At 44.7% G+C, this 18,040-nt stretch overlaps 1 protein-coding gene across 3 annotated transcripts; it reads right to left on the bottom strand.

Annotated features, from left to right (window-relative positions):
- Positions 1-877: 877 nt before the first annotated feature.
- Positions 878-8,445, bottom strand: LOC120671079 (cysteine-rich receptor-like protein kinase 25). 3 transcript variants are annotated; one of them, XM_039951314.1, is made up of 9 exons: positions 8,295-8,445; positions 7,747-8,195; positions 7,045-7,094; positions 5,065-5,135; positions 4,257-4,357; positions 2,916-3,189; positions 2,466-2,766; positions 2,206-2,350; positions 878-1,678 (listed from the first exon to the last, which is right to left on the bottom strand). In XM_039951314.1, exons 2-9 carry the CDS (start codon positions 8,179-8,181, stop codon positions 1,064-1,066), a joined length of 1,992 nt encoding a protein of 663 aa, XP_039807248.1. In that variant the 5' UTR covers positions 8,182-8,195; positions 8,295-8,445; the 3' UTR covers positions 878-1,063. The 3 variants fall into 3 exon arrangements, with proteins under 3 accessions (XP_039807248.1, XP_039807250.1, XP_039807251.1); XM_039951316.1 differs by having other exon boundaries at positions 3,006-3,189; XM_039951317.1 differs by having other exon boundaries at positions 912-1,692.
- Positions 8,446-18,040: the final 9,595 nt, after the last annotated feature.

Here is an 18,040-nt window from a genome sequence, read left to right as displayed (position 1 = left end):
CCCTCCCTCCCCGCGACCCCCACCCGCCAACCCTAGATCCTCGCCGCCCGCCGCCGCCGACGCCGATGCCGCTCGCCGCCGCCCGCCGATGCTGCCCGCGCGAGCCGCCGCACGTCCCGGCGGCGCGCGGACGTCTCGGCTCCGCATCCCGAGCGGCCGCCATGGCCGGCTCCCCCTGCTCCCCCTCCTGCTTCTCCTCCTCCCCGGCAAACCAGCGGCCGCGGCCCACCGGAACGGCGGCGGTGCGCACGCGCACGGCGCGAGCGGACGCGGTGCCATCGAGTGGCCGCGGCGGGGCGGAGCGGTGCGGCCGCGGTTGGGCGAGCGGGCGGAGCGCTGCGGGCAGCAGCTGGGGCGAGCGCGCGGCCTCCCTCTCCGGCGAGTGGACTCGAGCCAGCGGCGGCCCGGCCCCCGGCGCCGGCGAACGCCCTCTGTGGCATCGGATTTGCCCTTCATTTACTGTGCACTCAAGGGTATTTTTGTACTTTGTCAACTTCATTAAATGACTTTTAGTCCCTTAGGCCTCTAAAATCAAACAGGATTTGACTAAAAGTTTTAGACCAGAAACTTTTAGTAGACCAGAGATTTTTAGGAACCAAACAGGGTCTGAGTTAGACCAGAAACTTTTAGTAGACGAGAGATTTTTAGTAACCAAACAGGGTCTGAGAGTGTATGAGGTGGAGATGATCTCACTGGTGACGAGTCAGTGAGTGGCCGATGTACGCTCCGGACCATGAGAAAAAAGATCGACAGGCCGATGGCCGCGTACTTTGGGATTTGACCTATGGCCCGTATGGCCCATCAACTGATTTCCGAGCCCACGGTAAGTTGCAAAAGTGCCGGCCTGTTAGCTTCTCTTAACAGCATGGAATTTCTGCTAAAAAAATGAACAGCATGGAGTTTATCACCCAAAAAAAACAATCAGAAGGCCAAAACGTGTACAAGTAACATGCTACTAATTAATTACAGGCTACTACTTTTCTAAGTACATGTACTCTGTTCAATATTACAACAGAAATGTACACAATGTATGCTGAGTGTCTCGCTGTTCTTCATTCAAAATCTATTGAGTCCAACGAGGATGTTTTCTGTTCATATTGGCCTGCACCTCTTGACCACCAAGGAGAGCCGCCCTCCGCCTCAGAAGTTGCACCTCCTGCATGCGAACTTCCTCCTCCTGCCTCTTGAGATACTCCTCACGCCAGTTTAGATCCTCCTCCAACCTCTTTAGTTGATCCACATGATGCTGTACTTGCAGCTCCCTCTGTTGGAGGTCATGCTGTTGGCTCTCACCTTCAATCAAATCATCTTCTCCGGTCTCATGATCCAAAAAATCACTCAAATTAACGCATGAATAGACGATTGTAAATGATGATCCTCGTGACGAGGCAGAAATGCTGGCTGAGCGCCTTCCGTTGCGAGGTGACGAGGCAGAAATGCTGGCTGAGCGCCTTCCTTTGCGAGGTCTGATGTACTCCGGCTTCTTTGGGGTCGGCAGCTCTTTCTCACCGTTGAGCATCGCAACGACATCCGCCATGCTGGGCCGGTCCGACCGGTCACTTTGAGCGCACAGGAGCCCTACCTCTATGCACCTTTTGATCTCCACTAACTGATACTCGTCAAACAGTTCTCGATCGAACTCCTCCTCCAATAGACCATCTTCCCAGGCCTCCCAAGCCTGAGACATATCAACTACTATCATGTCAACACACTATACAAAGGAAAAGATCCATATTACTCCCTTCAAGTATTGTTAAAGTCCAGATACCCCCCACCCCCTAAAGTATTTCTCGATTCACTATATCACTCGGTCCAATTTACCCTCAATGAAATTGATCTTTTTTATTTATCTATGCACAAGCAAAGTCTCAAGTTGAAATTTTGCAGGATGGTAGTGGATATCATAACATAGTTTAGAAAATATATCAAGAATTTTTCATCATTATTTTGATAGGTATGATATTTAATAATAAATTAACCCTTATGATAGAAAATTATAGGAAAAATAATGATGAAAATTCATAATATAGTTTTGGCACACATTGTGATGCCTACTACAACCAAGGGAGCGTGCAGGGGGAGTGCAGGGAGGGATTTGCAAAAATATGATTAGAGGCGGACGGTTAAGTATAAAATTACCTAATCTGTATGCCCTTGACAATCCAAAAAGTGATTAGACACAGTGCGGTGCGTGTAAATACTTACCCATCGCCCTATTGGGTGTTCTCTTGATCTGTCAAATCTGCTGCGGATGCAGCCAACGGTCTCAAGAAGTGTGATGCCAAAAGCGTACACATCTCTCTTTGCTGACACAGTGCCATTTATCACATACTCTGGAGCTAGATAACCACTGCAAGATATAAATAAAAATGGAAGAACTTAGGAAAGCTAAATAAATGAAAAAAAAGAATGAAGACAAAACTCCATGCAGGGATCGGATATATTTATGTGGAATGACGTCTTACAATGTGCCTGCTACTCCGGTGAAGACAAAACTCCGGATATATTTATCATCCATCACTTCAACTAGTCCAAAATCAAGATCCATACCAATAGTGCTTCGATTAACGTAGGTGGCCTCATCATCACTGTCACCCAGCACTTTAGCTAGATCGAAATCCGTAATCTTAGGGTTCATGTGGCAATCCAAGAGGATGTTGGCTGGTTTCAGATCCAAATGGAGGATGCGATGCTCATGCAGGTAGTGTACGCCCTGCGCTACACCCTCAATTATCCGGATGAGCGTGGACCAATCAGGTCGGGGCTCTGCAAAACATAAACTACTATATCATGAGGGAGAAACTACTAATTAATTATTGTGTATGACAAAGTTAATTAATTAATTAATAGAAAAGTTGGTCAAGATGTGAACTATGAATATTGATTGATGATACTTGAATGCGAATGAAACATGCCTTGGTTATAAATAATGTCGTGCAAGTTTCCCTTTGGCATATACTCTTCGACCCAAATATATCTGGTTTCTCTGTTTCGACTTTTTCTACCTTTCAACCATGCCAGGAAAGATGATGTATCTTCATCTTCGTGGGCGTATCCCAGAACTTTCACTATATTTCTGTGCTGAAGCTTGGAAGCAAGAAGAAGTTGGTTGTAAGTGTGTGCCCAACCTAAGCGAGGCTCCGAACGAAGTTTCTTGATGGCGACCACGTTCTGGTCATTTAAAACTCCCTGAAAAATGCCGAGTGTCAACAACAGGCGCGATTATTGGATTCACGTTACTAAAAGCAAGCAGGAATATGGTATGTCATATCGGTATACATGTACATGCACTGATCTTAGAATGTATTGCATATGAGTGTACTGCTCATCGTAATGTGAACTAATAATAAACAAGTTGAATTAGAAGAAATTTATTTCTATCCATTTTAACTTTTATCGGGCCAGGTGTTATTCCCCCAAGCCCACAAACCATAGTCAAAAGAAGTCTTAGGGTCTCTTTGGGAGGGATCCAGCTCTGCCCAACCAAACGCTCTGCAGGTGGAGCGGCTCCGCCCGGAAGGCTGTGAGAGCCGCGGGAACCAGTTCCGCCTACTCTAGCTCCAGCTCCGCCCTTCCTGCAGGGAGCCGGAACCCTACCACCAAAGGCACCCTTATTGTTGTAAACTATCATCAAGAGTTCATGATTTATTGGTTCAACCGGAAAAAATCAGCGGTTGACCCATTGTGATGAATCAATTAGAAATCCAAGACTTAGTGTAAGTATGTACAATGTGAATTTTATTATCTAGGATAGGTATATAAATATAGTTTACCGTTGACTCTCTTTTTATCTGTTCGAATTTCCTTTCTTAATAATTCATAAAATGAATTGAATTCCTTATGCAGTGAGGTCGATTGGGATTTCAAATTTGATTAATTGGAAAAATGGAAGCATTATTACCAGAGAGTACTCTATCTAAAACCGCCTTTAGCGATACATTATTAAAGAAGTCTTTTTTTTTCAAAAAAAAGTGTGTTGTTACCATTGGTCTTTCTTCTTAAAAAATGCATGCAGTATTTCAGTAAAGTTTTTTATGAAAAATATAACAATGGTATTAGATCCTTACAAATGGATCTGATCTAGCCATATGGGCCTTAGAAAACTATGTTTCATACTCTGGTGACAACCTTTAGTGACAGACTCCTCTAAAAAAACCTTTAGTGACAGACTGCGCATACCATTTTGTATAGTAGGGGCATCCTTGGTATAGGAGATTGATATCCCAACAAAATTAACAAATCAAACATATTGGTACCTTGTAGACAGTAACTGAGCCGCCACATCCAATGGCTTTGGCGTCTGAAAATCGATCTGTAGCTGTTTTCAACTCAGACAACCTGAATTTTCTTAAGGCTCCTGTGGAAACATATATAGAAGGAGCAAATATGTAAATGAACTTTCCAATATGAAGGAGCAAAATGGTAAATATCAACATCACTACTTTTTTGTTTGTTTATGTGTGTTGGGAGGGGGGTATTTGTAATAATCATATAAATGGAGTAATGCTTAGATGCGAATTACGAGCATGATAAGAAACTTATGTGCACATCTGTGTTTCGCAAAAAAAAAACTATGTGGGCAAGTGAGCTTTTTGCGGTCTTGAGAAGTACCAAGCTGAGGCACCAAATTATAACAGGGGATATATGAAATTTAGTACATAGATACCACAATTTTTTGGTATGGGCCTAGGTACGGCACCTTCCAAAAGACTACAAAGCTAGCCATGAGCATGCATGCATCTTTGACAATTTGACGAGTACTTCACAATTTTAGGAGTATGGTGCAACTAACCTATTGGGGAAACAAATTGCTATGAACTTTTCGAGCACACTCGTGTGTTTACTAGCAGGGGCGTAGCCACGGGTGGGCGCGCAGGGGCCTGGACCCCCTATGATCTGTACTTTTGAATTGAAAATTTTGAATTTGATCAAATTATTAGATAAATTAGCACTGCCCCCCCCGGCCCCCCCACAACAATGGAAAAAATGATTTCCTGGCTACACCCTATTTACTAACAAGTGCTTGGTAGTTGCGACAAAAAAAAACGGAACATGCGACCTTACCTACTAATAAGGGAGCAAGCGACGCCTCGCTTCCGCTTAGTATGTCGTTTTCGTCCCCACCTAGTTCAGACCTGCCATTCTCATTATCCAATGAAAATCAACTTTCTTTCTTTAATACATCGCAAAACCCTAAACAAACTCAGATAGATGTGTGAACTAAAACTGCTTGCTCGTTAACTTTTAACATGCAATCAGGAAGGCACTATATATAAGTGTACACACACTATAGTAATCAGGAACGCACTATTAAGTATACACACACTATCTTGGTATTACTAAAGATTAATGTTAATCCTTTAATGACACTAGGAAAAATAAATAAATCACAATGACTCTTACAAAAATTAGTAACATCAGTTCAATAATTCGGTGCATTCTAATTATCACTCATAATAACAGTCATTGAATCTATTTTGTTCTCTCAAAAAGTACCTACTTCTGTTATAACACATAACAAGTTAGTGAAGGAACAAATTTAGATATTTAGTCAAACTCTCAATTACATAATGCTTGAATTGGTCCATACTATGATACATTTTTGTTCAAATGGAAAATACGCTAAGGTAGTATTTGGTTGATGGGAAGCAGTGCTCCTGCTAACTTTCAAAAAAAAATTGGTTGATGGGATGAGTTAGGATGAAGCCATTCCATCCTAATTTTCATAGTGTTTGATTGGTGAACTAGAGGGATGGGAGCATCTAGACAAAGAATATTCCTTAGCATTCTGGTGGAGGCATCTCCCAGAGCAGCAAGGAGCAGCCGCACCTCCCGGCACGCGAGGGAGGGGCGCACGGCCGCTGGCGGCACTCGCTGCATGCCACGCGCAAGGGAGGAGCGCATAGGCTGGTGGCAGCGCTCCCAGAACGGCGCGGGGGGGGGGGGGGGGGGGGGGGCGCTGACGGCACCCCTGCACGGCGCGTGGGTGGGCCTGGCGGCGCCCCTGCACGGCCCACTGCTCGGTGCGTGGGGGAGCATGTGGGGGCGGGGCAGGTCTCAGACGCGGCAGCGCCGCTGCTCCCTCGGCATCCCAGGGCGGCAGATTGGGCGGGCACCCCTGCGCCTGCGGCACGGGAGAGAGGCTAGGGCGGCAGATGCAGATCGGGGAGACGACGAGGATAGGGTTACAACGAGAACAATGTGGCCGGGGCTCAGGATAGGGCAGCTCCAATGTTGTTACCAAGGGCGTGCTAAGAGGAGAGAGAAAGAAAGTTGAGGTACTATACATTAGAGTGGGGGTGCTACACTAGCACCTCCTGACACCTGTGTCAACTTTAAGCACCCGGTGCTAGAGAAGAGATGGGAGAGGAGAGAAGGGGTGGAAAAGCTGTGCTTGTGGGCCCACCTCAATCCATGGTGAGGTGCAAGGTGGTGCTATACATTGGACTTACTTTGGCTAAACTAGCAATTTCGACGTGGCAGTATCTTAGCACCACCTTAGGTTCTATACACTGTGGATGCCCTTAGAATACAATGGGGTAACATTGGAAGATAAATATTCGAAACAGGGTGTCATGCAGTGTTTTCAGGTGTTCCGTTTGAAATTTAACGGGAATGGCATTAAAGGGATGATGTTAAAATTTCAGTGGCAATGAGGGGATGATCTAAGTTTTAATGTCATTGAAGGGATTGGCTAAAATTTTAATGACATTCAGAGATTTAACTTAAACATAAAAGCAGAACTATTTCATCCCTCCAACTAAATACTTAAATGTAATCATCCTATCCCTCATAATCAGAATAGGATCATCATGCTCTCTAGCTTGCTCTCCAACCAAACATTACCTAAATTACCCACATGACACGATTTGTTACTTCATTATGAAACCGTAGAGTTATTTTCAAAGTAGACGATAGTTTCCCTATATAAAAAAGTAGACGATAGATGCATCGCATGCAGTTTTAAGATGTGCAATGTACTTCTCAGCCTTAAATGCCACAACAAAAGAGGATACATTTGCTTAGCATATATATAAATCTTACCTGGCATCATCAGGTGAATGATTATGGGATATCTCCATAAGCCCTGTATCCTGAAACACCATAATAGTTCCCTTAAAAGATCATAGAGAATTTTGTAAAATAAAACAAATTTTGAGCTTTATAGTTTTCTCGAATGGCCAAGTTTGATTTAGCTAAATTGAGGCAATCCACGAGGATTATTTGTCTAGTGGCTAGCGTTTTTTTTCCATTGCGAAATACTGGTCGGAAACACTTGATTGCTACTCCCTTCGTTTCAAATTATAATTCGTTTGGCTTTTTAATCCCAATTTTGACCACTCGTCTTATTAAAAAATTATGCAAAATATCACTTCTTTTGTTGTGCCTTACTTTATTAATAAAATTTCTTCAAGAATAATTTAAATTTGACTATATTTGCTCAAATATTTTGAATAAGACGAGTGGTCAAATTTTAGATTAAAAAAATCAAATGAATTGTAATTTGGAACAGAGGGAGTAATTTGTTTCCTCCCTCTGGAAATGTCTAAATTGCAGAAGAAAACCCCTTGGCACTTAACAATAAATTTTGTTGGGCATTTGAAAAGAGCACTCAAGAAATCTTTGACATCATGTAGTGTAGGTCCTAGGACCAACACAATTGTTAATTCTTCTAAACTTTCTGAACTATATGTATGTTTCAGTAGCTTTTGATTCTCAAAAAGAGCCAAGAAGAAATGTAAGTACCTCTGGTTGACGCGGCGGTGGACGACGAACACCAGCCTGATTAGTCAACAAGATGATGGTGGTGTGGGTGTTGATGGCGAAGGACGCCAGCATCACCTTGTTGGAGATGTCGTCGTTCACCCCGCGCAGTTGCTTGGCCAGGTCCCCCGCCGTGACGAGGCGGCGGAGGATGCTCCGATCCTGGCAGCAGGCCGGGACGAGCTCCAGGGCGCGTTCCAGGGTCGCCTCCAGGTCCTGCAGCGCGCCGCCCATCGCCGGGTCGCTGTCCGCCATGCCTGCCTGCTGCTGCAGCCGCGACAGGATAGCGCTGAACCTGAGCACGCGCTTCCTGATCTCCTTGCACACCGCCTCGTTCTGGTGAACCTTGTCCGATGCCTCCTTGATCTTGAGCCCGATCTTCACGATCCTGTCCACGATGGCCACCGGATCGGCCATCCGTGCCTGCCTGTCTGTGTGTTTCTCCAGATCGATCGAGTAAGCATACAGCCCTTGACAGATGCGAAACGATGAGTAAATTCAGACTGGGGAACAATCCCTCAACTTCTTACCTCAAGCTTTCACCTAGAGCTCGCTAGCTTGTCAGTGAAAGAGCAGAGCCGACCTTCATCTTTCTGGTCGCTGCTCGGCAGCAGCTCTGCTCTAACGATGAGGACAAGCTACCTACCAAGACACTAGAGGTAGTACTGAATGCTATATAGAAACAAGACAATCATTACTAGATGAAGGACGCGCTTTGGACTCTGTTTAAATAATAGTAACCTCTTCATCCAAACTAGTACCTATCACGTTTGGAAACTTGATAGAGCGACAGCATTTGAAATTGAAACAATGGACAAAAGACGCGCTTTGCACGCCGTTGACAATAGAATTTTTCAAGGAGTAAAATATGGAGATCAGCGGAAGAAAAGGAAGCCGATGGAAGAATTTTGGGGGAAGCATATGAAGACTCGGTCAAAGACAGTAATCTTTTTAAGAGTTTTGTAAATATAGTAGTGTATCTTTCTTGGATGACACAGTACATCAGGTACATGTGACTTCAGTACAAGTGTGGGTGTGCATTCACTAATTGTGCACTTTAAAGGATGGAAAAATGCCTTTCTTAATCATGAAGGCCAAATCAGTGGGAAGACACATGAAAAAAAATGCACATGTTCATATAGTGCTGGGAGTAGCGCAGACTTGATCATCTGCCGGGTCGGGTCGGGTTCGGGTCGGGTCACTTCGGGTTTCGGGTCAAAAAAACGTTGGCCCACGCCCGACCCATAACATGGTCAGGTCGGGTTCGGGTTGATCCGTATTTTTATGTGTAATTTTCGGGTTGGATTGATTTTTTTCAGTTTCGTATCAAATATTTCAGCCCGTACTCGACCCATCACTTGGTCAGATTTTTTTTCAAGCGGCTTCGATCGAGTTTATGTCGGATGGCTCATGATCAGGTCTAGCCGCAGTACATATTTTGCTCGTGCCGAAATGGCAGAAGCGAAGAAACTGAGACCGCCACCACAGGGCCGCCGTGTTTGGCAGATCGAGCAGACGAGAGAGATACATATATGCAGTGGGGCGCCGCCACGGCGAGGCGGCTGGCATGCCATGTGTGAAAATGCGCTGCTAGCCTGTCTAGCTGCCTGTGCGTGCGTCTCCTTTTGGTATGGTTGCTAGCCGCCTCGTCTTTTATTTTTAGGATGTAGCTTCATCTTCATGAGGCACTTGTCGCACGCTCATGGGCTCATGCTCATGGTGTAGACCTAGAGACTCTCCCCACTCCCTGCTTCGCCATGGTGGCTGCGGCGGCGCGCTTGATGCAGAGCTTGGAATTTCCAAACGTGAGACTGTACATCTATCGACCACTGTAATGTAAGCCAGGTCGGATGCAGAGCTTGGACTTGTGCCGTGGCGCTCCGGCGAACCACCGCGTGCACCAGCAGGATGCGTTCTTTGCGACGGCTAGAGGGTGGATGGCAGGTCCATCGCACCTAGGGCTGAGGTCTGCGGAGGATGTAGTAGACTCGGTGGACACATGGCAGTTATGAGGCGAGCAAGTCCGGGAGAGCTAGCAGCATGGCGCCAGCCGGCCGCAGCGCGTGGCGCCCGCGGCCAGTAGCCGACCGACGAGCGCTCAGCTCGCCGGTAATGGCCGCTGGAAGCAGCGGCCAGCGGGTGGAACGGGCCGGGGAACATGACAGGGAAAAGCCTCCGCGACGCGGTGTCCCTCCGGCAAGCCACGCGGGGAGCGGAGCGCCAGCAACGACCGTCCCCAGGCCGGTGACGGTGTCCGAAATACCAACCAGGGTGGACGGTGTTTCGAATACCGTCCACCCCTGGGCCCCTTTTATCCGTCGGATGAGAGATGTGTGGGCCAGATCGTCTGCAGTAAGGGAGCCGTCGGCCTCACCAGGCTCACCTGGCCCGGCGCGGGAGTTGGATGGTGCCATGGCGGAGGCCACGCCTGGTGGAGTGCGGCGGGAGCAGAGCGTGACGCGGCAGCCGGAGGAGCCGGCGGCGAGCGGAGCCCCGCCGGTGGAGGTCGTCGCTGGGCAAGCGTCGGCAGCTTCTTCTGTCGTCGCATTCGTCAGCCAGATTCAGAGTTGCACCGGATCGTCGCGTCGGTCGTAGAGCTCCTAGTCCCGCGCCATGCTGCAGCGCCTCCCGCAAGGCCGCCGGCGTTTCTCAAATCATAAGCAACAAAGCCACCATCCTCAACGCCACCGACAAGAACGACATCAGCGGCAACTCCTCGGTTTCGGCAACATCCGCTCCCCGCGCTCCGATGACGCTGGTGCCGCCGGCGAGCTCGTTCCTGCTGCGTTGCTGCAAACTCTCTCCTTTGTTCGGTTGCGGCTTTTTTTTAGTGCGAAAATCAATACACACGGAGATCCTAGACAGACAACTCTACCCCGAATCGGGGGAACCAGATCCTCTAACATAGTTGAAACTACCTCCGAAAGAATTGAAGCTAGCATTGTCTGATATCAGGAAGAAGGTCGAAACCATTAGGATTATGCTATGCATGTTATGTGCCGCTATCGTGATTGTGTTTGTTGTCAGACTGTAACCAGAGCACTAGCAAGGTTCCTGCATGTTATTCTAGTATAAGTCCGCTTTCTTGCACGTGTATCACTAGGAAGTTCAGTATGATGTGGTTGGGTGGGGGGGGGGGGGGGGGTCGGTAAAGAGGGTTTAGCCCTTGATTATACGCCAAGGTCACATGTCTCCCAACATGCGTCAACGCGATAGCCAAATAAAGTTGTAAAACAAACAAGATGGCATTGATGATAACTCTATATCATGGGTCAAACAAAATAACGACAGTTCGAACTGCAAGTCGATTACCAATGTCTAACAACTGGGCCGGATGGGCCATTTATAGCAATACATGGTACGCTATAAGTGGTCTCATGGTCCAACAAAAGGAATTTGTGTCCCAGAGAGAGTTATGCGTTGCTCGACGACGATGCTGTGTTGCTGCTGCTCTGACCATATTGTGCGCGTCTCCTCTGCCTTTTCTCGATGTTGAAGCCATCAGCGCGCCTTCTTCCACTCGTCAATGATGTTAGTTTCAGCAATGTTGTTCTCCAGCGACAACAATTGGTATACTAAATCCCTTCTAGTCTGTGGAGCATCTCCCTGCAAGTACAATGTAAAATTATTAAAAATTGTAATGTAGACAGCACACATGAAATACAGTTATCGTGTGTGCTAGAGCCAATACTTCTAAGGGCGGGACACAAACTGAATTTCCGTTGAACCACCTCATACAGTTAATTGCTTGGATCCCCGAGTTCTGCCTGAAACGGTAAAGTATAATAATACGTACAGCATATATACGCAAAACAGAAAATAGTAGTTTGAAAATAGATCGGGAATTAATTTCTGTGTTGGGTACGCTTACACTGAAGCTGGGTTGCCTCGCCCGAGCATGATCGTTGGTGTCCACCCGCCCAAACCGATACTGTTGTTGCCTGTACCTTTCCGCATGCAATAAACTAACTGGGGGCACAACTTCTTGCATGCATCGTAATGAGTCTGGACCCTGCTTTCAGGTATTGGGTGACGTGCGTTTGGGTCCATTATAGATATTGTTTGCCTTGTAAGATCGAAGGCATAGCAAGACCAAACTTCTCCAATGCATATTAGGGTTAATACCTGTGGAGAAACGCATAAGTAACGGCGCGATTAACAAAAAATCGCATGCAGGTGTGCGCATGCGTATAGAGCATCATTTGTGTTCAGTCCAACTTACAATAGAACAACGCTGCAGATTATATGGGGGGGGGGGGGGGGGGGGGTCAAACATTTCGTACGAGCTCTGCATGCAGGAGTTCCCATTGGCGACGTTGATCTGTACAATATTTGAACAGATTCAGTTAACGATTATCTATTGCTTGGCAATTGCCAACAGATATATGATGAGGAGGATGTTACCGTACCCCCCATTCCGGTGCTACGTAATGCCTTCCATGACATTTTGTCCTTCTGGCCATTGTCACGCTCTCTTGGTATCTCAAAAGTCTGACAAAAGCACCGGCGAGTTTCAGTGTCAGCATTGATGGGAAGAGGAACCCCCTGATCTCGTAGCCTATCAGCATACAATCCGGTGGACCCTCAAGGCGCACCCAAATTCTGTAGAAAACACAAGACGGAAATTTTAAATGCATGGGACTTTTCACTACGAAAATGAAATTGTCTTAATTAAGACCAACGGGATTCAGAACTAACCTTTCAAGCATGCTGTCTGAAACGGCCTTTATGAACAACGAAACGCGTTTTGCGTTGATCTTGTATGGTTGAACAAGCCTCCTTGTTGCGCATTCCCTGTTGGTGCAAACTTTCCTCTTGTTTCCACATCCAAAGTCAGTGGTCCGGTCCCCCGCTAGTTCTGAAGCAGCCACGTATTTGTCGCAGATCAAACCAATGGAGTTTGGGATCATCTCAAAATCGTTTAATTCAACTGTGGGTGGCCGCTCTTTACAATGCTCTCCACATGCACAAAACGAACAGTCGGTACTGTTGGTGTTGCCGAAGCTGCTGCCTTTTGCTGGGCTACTCGGCACGCTGGAGCTAATAGGGATGCTAAATGAAAATAGGTGTGAATCAAAAGAGCTAAGAAAAACGTATTTTCTATGTACTTAGGGTGTGTTTAGATCCCACCCCGTAAACACAAAAAAGCCGTAAACGCATTAAAGTGAAAAGGAATCTTGCTAATTTGAAATACTAAACGAAGTCTATTTACAAAACTTTTTTCATGGTTGGGCTGTAAATCGCGAGACGCATCTAATGAGCCTACTTAATCCATGATCTGCAACAGTGATGCTACAGTAACATCTGCTAATTATTGATTAATCATGGATTAATTAGCATCATTAGATTCGTCTCGCGATTTACAACCCATCTGTATAAAAAAATTTATAAATAGACTTCATTTAGTACTTCAAATTGGGAAGATTCCCACGCAAAAATTTTTTTGCGTTTACACGTCCCTTGATCTAAACACGCCCTTAAAATGAAAAATGGGGCATATGTTTACATCGGTCCAACGGCGCTGGCACCGCTGACCTGCTCCTGGGGTAACATCAATCTTCCGAGTTCTTGCAACCGTTTGTATCATGTTGTACATAGTTAGCCACCTTATGACACATGCCGGCCAAAAAAACAATAACTACGAGGGACACACAGCTGTCTAGGACATGAGCTTACCCTGGATCCGCGTGCCTATCCTCTGCAGTTTTCTTGCAAGAAATTCTGGACCCCGACCCGGTCTCGCCATTGCCATTAGCCGTGTGTATGCGGTCTGGATGTTGTTGTACTCGCCGTCTATCGCAGTGGAGTGTGCTTCCATTTGTTGATCCTGCATATAATTAATTCATACACATGATGACTATACCGAAGTGTAACAGAAAATTTTGGCCTAACATAAGTAGTACATTGCGCTCCAGGATTTCAAGCATGGGTATTCATAATATTGAAGAGAGAATTTTTAAATGGCCTAAACCTAATTTTTAGCATGTCTAATTGATTATAACATCAATTAACACTAATTGTATCTAGGTTTACCTCTGACTTATCACTTATGCAACTAGATTTTGGTGGGAGGGCCAGAGGGGTAGTGGTGGGCTATTTTGTTTTCGAACCTCTATCATTCCGCTGTGGTGTTCATTTTCATTCTTGTTTTTCATATACTAGAGGAATACTACATATATAAAAATTTAGTTAAAAATGGGTATTCAAATGAATACCCTTGCTCCCATGCATCTGACTAAAAAAGAGATAAAATGGTGGGTGCGGTATTTTTTAGCACTGCAGCTGCTTCAATAGCGCAGGCAGCTACCTGGCAGGGTGTTGAACACTTGAACCTCGCTGAATGTTGACCATATTAAATCTTGACCATGTAAAAAAACGAGTTCCATGTAGATCCGTGGCGATTTGTGGTCACGAAATTCATGAATGCCCCCCCTAGTAAAAAAAAATTGGCCAATAAAGGGGTTTGTGCTTTGGCCTGGTCCGTGGAACATTAATTACGACTGTGACACACAAAAAAAAGGTCTTGCCTGCAAAACTACATCAACGATAACGCGTCTGGGACTTACCCTTGTAGCTGGAGAAGTTGCAAGTAGTAAAACTTTCGCCCCGGAGCAGGTATTCCTTCCACCATCCATGACCTTGCGATAGGGTTGGTGGATTTGTACGCTCGACCCTTGCTTGGGGAGGTGGCTTGGTGAGCGCACTGCGGAGATGGAGGAGGCGACTAGGATGTTCTAGTCCGGAGGATGCGGGGCTTTGAGTTTTCCAGTGGATATATTGTAGTGCAACACTGAAGGGATCGATGAAACAAGTGATGGTTGCCCTTTGTTGGTCACCGATGTCATAAAGTGCACAGCGGTTTCTACTTATGGTGGACGCTGCCCAGCTTTGGCACATCTAACGCTACCTGTGGGGTTCGACGTGGGCCGTCGGAAGTTCATCTAGCAGTCTGGTTATGGTCAACCTGCGCGGTATGGGTTGTCTGCAGTATGCTGTTGGACTGGCAGAGAAACTATATGCCCCGTGTTCATGCAAGTACTACCGTGTTTAGTTCGCCAATTTTTTTGGGTTTGACTACCGTAACACTTTTGTTTTTATTTGGTAATTAGTGTCTAATCATAGATTAATTAGGCTCAAAAGATTCATCTCATTATTTACGGTTAAACTGTGCAATTGATTATTTTTTAAACTATATTTAATGCTCCATGCATATGTCTAAAAAGTCGATGTGAAAAGAAATTTTAAAATTTTTTGTGAACTAAACATGACCATATATATCGAAAGCCAAAAAGACCGCCGGTGGGTGTCGACAAGAATCGTCCGACTGGTTTGAATCCATGACACGCGAGGCTCCTTTCCGATATCGGTCGTGCATGGCCTAGATGGCTAGATGGGTTATCATAGTACAGTCCGCTGCCTGGCCTAGATGGGTTATCATAGGACACGCGAGGCTCCTTTCCGATATCGGTTGTGCATGGCCTAGACGGGTTATCATAGTACAGTCCGCTGACTGGCAAACACCTGTGTATGCGGTGTGGCCACATTGCATCAGCTAATCACGGGTGTCAGAGTTTGAGTGCTACACACTCCTCAGTTGTTTGAAAACTTGTCGTGCCATCTGTTTGGCTCCGGGACTTTTTCCAGAAGTCCCTATCACATCAAAAAGAATCTTACAATTTTATAGTATTAAATAAAATCTGTTTATAAATGTTTTTTGACAGCTGAGTGCTTTTTCGCGAGACGAATCTAATGAGCCTAATTAATTCATAATTTGCTACAGTAACCATTCGCTAATCATAGATTAAGATACCTCATTAGATTCGTCTCGCAGTTTAGCCCCAGGGTTCTGCAGTTAGTTTTATAATTAACATTTATTTAATACTTTTAAATACTAAAAAGTCCCAGGGACTTAAAAAAAATCCCTGAAACCAAACAACCCCAAACCTTTGCCCGATGTACAAACATACCATGTTAATAATGTATGTTGTGTAATTATTCCCGTTCAACATTTAATGCAAAAACATGAAATTCGGACCAAAGTGGCAAACCGCTCTAACTGCACAAATGCGGACAGGCTTAAACAAGCTTTCATTTTGTATATCTAGGAACAGTGCCCGTTGGCGGTGATCGAAGTTTTACACGATCAAAATCATTTTGTATATCTAGGAACAGTGCCCCTTGGCTTGTGTTGTGTTTGCTCAAGTAAATTGCTTTTCACTTGCTTCCGCTTTGCGTCGAGCTTTTCCTAACCGTTCCTAGGGTGAACTCGTCATGTGTTGGCTTGTGTCACATTGACGGTTAAAAGAGATGTGCGCCGGGTTGAATTCAAGACATAGACCTTATTCTCTTAGAGAATTTTAAAAGCTCTCATTCACCACCCCCCCTCCGATCCTTCAATGACCTTTCATTGGGTTTCCATATGAATAATATGACCCATAATCGAACGTCCTTTCCTAGAATGTGAGAAGCAAAACTCTAACAAAAAAGTGGAATTCTATCCGTGATAAAACCTGTAAGGCATTGCGTGACACAATATGCTTACAAGAAACAAAATGTGATTTTTTGGATATTCAGGCTATAAAAGCAATTTTGCCCCTCTTACATGGATATAAGTTTGTTTCCCTTCCCTGAGAGGGAGCATCTGGGTGGTTTTGCTATTATTTGGGATGGGGCCGGATTCAATGGTGAGCTGGTCTCTGAAACTGGTTGTGCGCAATTGTAGAGTTCGCCTCTCTACAGTCTACACTCAGGTGACACCCTGACTTCTCACTACCATATATAATATATGCTACCTGTAATGATGAGGGTAGAAGCCATTTTATCTGAGTGGTTTAAAGTAATTTTCATGCCAGATGACATAGATTAGCTTATAGTTGGCGATTTTAATCTGTTATGATAACTAGAAGACAAAAATAAGCCTGGCGCCAATACTAATAATATCCTCATGTTCAACAAATCTGTAGTGTTATTGGTAGAGTAGAGAGTAGGGTTGAGAGCGGTCATGTTCTGTTCCGTTCCGTTTTCTATACTATTTACTAGGAAATATGTGCGTTGAAATGGAAGGAAAAACAAATATTGATACATTCTTTTTTTTTCCTTGTGGAAAATTTACTACCTCTAACTGGAATAATGTTTCTCTCCAACTGAACATTTTTTGAAACAATATTTTAACTTGATGGAACATATTCTTTTGCTTCTCCTTGAAACAACTTTTTTCCTAGAGAAATTTTACGATGATTGAAAAAACAGGAGCCGTCCATCTGATAAAATCCTATGGTGATGAAGGTAGTAAGTACCTAGAAGTAGTTATGATACACTATCTGGTACTTCCAAAATGTGTGACTAAATACCAAAAAATGGAACCAAATAATAATTTAATTTAATTTTTATAAATACTTTTCATAGATTAACAACTAGAAAAAAGCTGAAGGTAAAAGTACCTGAAAGTACCCATTGGTACTTTACAATCATTGTAAAAGAGCTCTTTTTCCTAATGTTTTTCTTATGATGTTCCATCATGGAAAAAAATGGTCTATGATTAAGAGGAAAAAAGAGAAATGTTTGATCTCACCCTGGTTACGTGACGACATCACCTGTTGTACGGGAGACCAATAAACAAAAAGTTAGCATTTTTGTTTCTCCTGGTGTGATTGAAATTTATTCTTGTTTTTCTTCGTGGAAAATTTATTCCCTTTAAATGGGATAATATTTCTCTCCAACTAAACATTTTTTGAAACAATATTTTAACTTGATGGAACATATTCTTTTGCTACCTTCTCCTTGAGGCAACTTTTCTCCCTAATATTTTTTTTTGCGGTAACGGGCGACCACTAAACAAAAAGGTAGAACAACGGTAGAGCAGCATTCTATAGAGCAACGACAAACTGATGGTGGCAAGGCATATCACCATTTTTCAGTGACTGAGCGACCACTCCTAATAAATAGAGTCATTCTTTTCATGAGCGCATCGACCACAAATTTCTCTTTCCTTTTGTTGGGTTTCCTTTTCTGTTATTAAAACTCATTTCCAATCAGGAGTATTTGTTGTTTCTCCTTGCTGTCTTTCTATATATTGTCAGTGCTAGTGCCTACTGGTGTCTGGTATCTTTGTTGATGCTTGCGATGCTGGCAAGGACGACGGCGGCAACTTGCTATTAGCACTGGCACCGACAGAGATTTGTGCAGGCGAATCGATTCAACAGGTGTGGGGTCAGAATCAACACTACAATATGACGAGACTGAGGCTTAAGAGAGGCGGCAGGCGTCCTATAACTCT

Source organism: Panicum virgatum, chromosome 4N (genome assembly GCF_016808335.1).
Source record: "Panicum virgatum strain AP13 chromosome 4N, P.virgatum_v5, whole genome shotgun sequence".
NCBI lineage: Eukaryota > Viridiplantae > Streptophyta > Magnoliopsida > Poales > Poaceae > Panicum > Panicum virgatum.
This window is presented reverse-complemented; position numbering and strand designations above follow the sequence as displayed.

Coding starts and splice junctions, on each gene's coding strand:
- LOC120671079 (XM_039951314.1), bottom strand. CDS start 8,181: ATGGCCGATCCGGTGGCCATCGTGGACAGGATCGTGAAGATCGGGCTC. Junction 5,136..7,044: donor CATTCACCTGATGATGCCAG/GTAAGATTTATA, acceptor TGAGAATGGCAG/GTCTGAACTAGGTGGGGACG. Junction 3,190..4,256: donor GCTCAGTTACTGTCTACAAG/GTACCAATATGT, acceptor GGCATTTTTCAG/GGAGTTTTAAATGACCAGAA.